Below are 2,956 nucleotides of genomic sequence, written 5' to 3'. Positions count from 1 at the left end.
TGCTGATGCCGCTGTTATTACCGCTGTTTTCTCCGCCCTCGCCCCATTAGTTGGTGTTGCTCGTTGTCGTTGTCGTTGTCGTCGTCGTCGTCGTCGTCGTCGTCGTCGTCGTAGGCATTGTCATCGGCATTGGCGTAAACGATACGCTAATTAAACAATAAGATACGACTATCGCCTACTCAATGTACAATATGTAGTATTTACCTGTTGTTACCACCAAACCGTCATCAAAGATATATAAAATATTGTAATTGTAACATACCGCTCATATCCAGTTTTCATTGAGCGCGTCCCTTCTCTTTACTTCTACCTTTACCAGAACAAATATCACTTGCAATATTTACACGTTAGACCGTCCTTCAGAACACATGATTGTAGTCGGAAAAGGTAGTCGCTAGGGTGTCCAATCCATACCTACTTAGTTTCTCGCCCTCGATCGGGTAATTTTTACGATTCTGTTTATATTGGGAACACTTTACAGCCCATGAAAGAAATCCGGAACGAATATTTCATTAAATTGCTAACTTTATTTATTCATATTTACAACTCTTAATATTTAAATGTATTCGTTGAACCATCGCCTATCGTATTTCGATATCCATCGGTGACAGCCAAGGATATTGTTTTGAATAACATATTTCCAAGTCCATGGATTCAAATTCTCCTCCTTGAGCATTTTCTTCTCCATTTCGATTTTATTCATTATATCTTGACTAACCGCCCGAGCAGCGAACGGTAGATTTTTCGCCATCAACTGGAGGGCCTTCTTCACCTAACAAATTCATACCATGTTACGTTTTATGCATCATTAAATGATACCCAAGTGCTTTATTACCTCAAAATATTCAATGGGTCCTCCTACTTCAAGAATAACTTGTCCTGCTTTCACAGGTGTCACATAATGATGGATATTACCTTTTCCACCTCCCATACGAACTCCTTGGCTCTATATGGAACAGTATTGTTGGAAGAACATGTTTGTGAACCTTTTTCAGTTAATACAAATGACTCTGTTGTGCATGTATATTTTATGTATTCATATCAATACCTTTTTGGTAATTGGCTGCCAAAGGTCTGGGATTCTCCAGATCGCAAATGCTTCTTTATGAACAGGTATAACTTTTCTGAGAACCATAAAACGAATCATCTCTAAATGTTCGAACTTCAGTCTACCTCCTCCCAATGCCTATAATTTTTCATGTCTTTACACATTTTTCAAATTACCAAAATTTTTTTAATTATAACAGTGGTTTCCTTACTATTACACCATACTGCTTGTGTAAAAGTGTATTGTGATACTCTTCAGGGCCCCGTAACAAACTCAATTTCTTTTGCATTTTAAAGGGACGTAGGCCTGGTGGGTATACCGGTACTTTTGGTATGATTCTAAGTTTTTGACGTTCAGGATACTCAACATCTGTAAAGTATAATTTCTGCGAATCGTGTTGATTATCTTTTGTATTTAGTTAGAAGTGTTAATACTTTCAAACGATGGCGGAGGAGCGAAAGATTTAACCCCTGCTACCGGTACAGACTGTAGCAATGAACGTGCTGTAAAACAATAGAATAATAAATAAAAATACAATTTCAAAATATTAGATCAAATACTTACGTGTGAGCAACGCTCTCATTATGGATCTGTATGTCTGCATTTTTGAAACTGTAGAGTTAATCACCTTCTCGTCTTCGACATCAAAATCAATCAAAATAGTATCTTAACCTATGTTCTCTGCATAGACAGGTATAATAAACTGTAATAGATTGCGTTGTCTTATGGTAGGACAGAAGTCGATTCAAGAGAGAGTGAGAGAGAGAGAGAGCTATTGCTAGAGTAGCTTCCCTCTCTTTCTAATGGGGCTGAACTGGGCGATTCTCGTACGGCTGTACTGGAGGGCGTGGAGCCCCACGCCCTCCCCACACGGTGTCTGTGGCGCCACTTGCGGGGGTTCTATGACACCCCACTCTCGGCCACACACAGGGTACCTTGCACTCATTGCTGGGGCTCTACGACCCCACCACAATTTTTCCACGGCACGGAGGCTCCGTGACGGAGCCCCCCGGTGAAGGCGCACTAGACCCTGCACGAAGGCCCGCTGGTGGCGCCATTGAACACGTGGGGAGAGACCGTGGGGTCGCGGAGCCCCTGGAGGAGGTGGCAGAGACCCTGCGCGGTGAGAGCGTGGGGTCACGGAGCCCCTGCTGGAGGCGCCCTAGACCCTGCACGGAGGCCCGGTGGTGGTGCCATCGATCACGTGGGCCGCGAGCGTGGGGTCACGGAGCCCCCGGAGGAGGCGCCATAGACCCTGCACGGAGGCCCGGTGGTGGCGCCATCGATCACGTGGCTCGAAAGCGTGGGTTCACAGAGCCCCCGTTGGAGGCGCTATAGACCCTGCACGGAGGCCCGGTGGTGGCGCCATCGATCACGCGGCCCGAAAGCTTGGGGTCACGGAGCCCCCGGTGGAGGCGCTAGAGACCCCGTGTGTGTGTGAGGAAACGAGGGCATCGAACCCCCGGAGCATGCACAAGAATTTTGAAACGTGATCCCTTATCATTGTTGCTCGTACGAGTCTGGAGCTCGGTCTAATGTTGCTCGTGCAACTGTTGAAATCTAACTGACACTTGTGCGTGCTTCCGTGAGCAAATTATATAGTAACCCCAGCAACCATGGCAGTTTCTGCAGATACTACTACAACCCAAGTTTAAAAGACTTAGGCAGTAGTTAGTTTCTGTAGAAACCTGTTGAACCAGACAACTATAATTAGTATAAGGTTGTACACTGTTTATGCAGTTATATTTAATACAATTCGATGAAATGGGGCTTATATTAACTGACGCATGTTTATAGGAATATACATATGTATACATATAAATTCTAATGATATAAAAGTTTGAAATACAATATGATGCGGTACGGTACAATACGTCTATTCGAATCAATTGCTCCCTTGCGACTACA

General features: G+C 44.3%; 1 protein-coding gene across 1 annotated transcript; it reads right to left on the bottom strand.

Moving 5' to 3' along the window:
• Positions 1-556: 556 nt before the first annotated feature.
• Positions 557-1,725, bottom strand: LOC107188576 (39S ribosomal protein L16, mitochondrial). The gene is made up of 6 exons (XM_015576886.1): positions 1,613-1,725; positions 1,483-1,551; positions 1,260-1,417; positions 1,049-1,186; positions 836-946; positions 557-772 (listed from the first exon to the last, which is right to left on the bottom strand). Exons 1-6 carry the CDS (start codon positions 1,650-1,652, stop codon positions 557-559), a joined length of 732 nt encoding a protein of 243 aa, XP_015432372.1. The 5' UTR covers positions 1,653-1,725.
• Positions 1,726-2,956: the final 1,231 nt, after the last annotated feature.

This window comes from Dufourea novaeangliae, unplaced genomic scaffold (assembly GCF_001272555.1).
Source record: "Dufourea novaeangliae isolate 0120121106 unplaced genomic scaffold, ASM127255v1 scaffold133, whole genome shotgun sequence".
NCBI lineage: Eukaryota > Metazoa > Arthropoda > Insecta > Hymenoptera > Halictidae > Dufourea > Dufourea novaeangliae.
The sequence above is the reverse complement of the archived record's forward strand: the minus strand, read 5'-3'. Positions and strand labels throughout refer to the sequence as shown.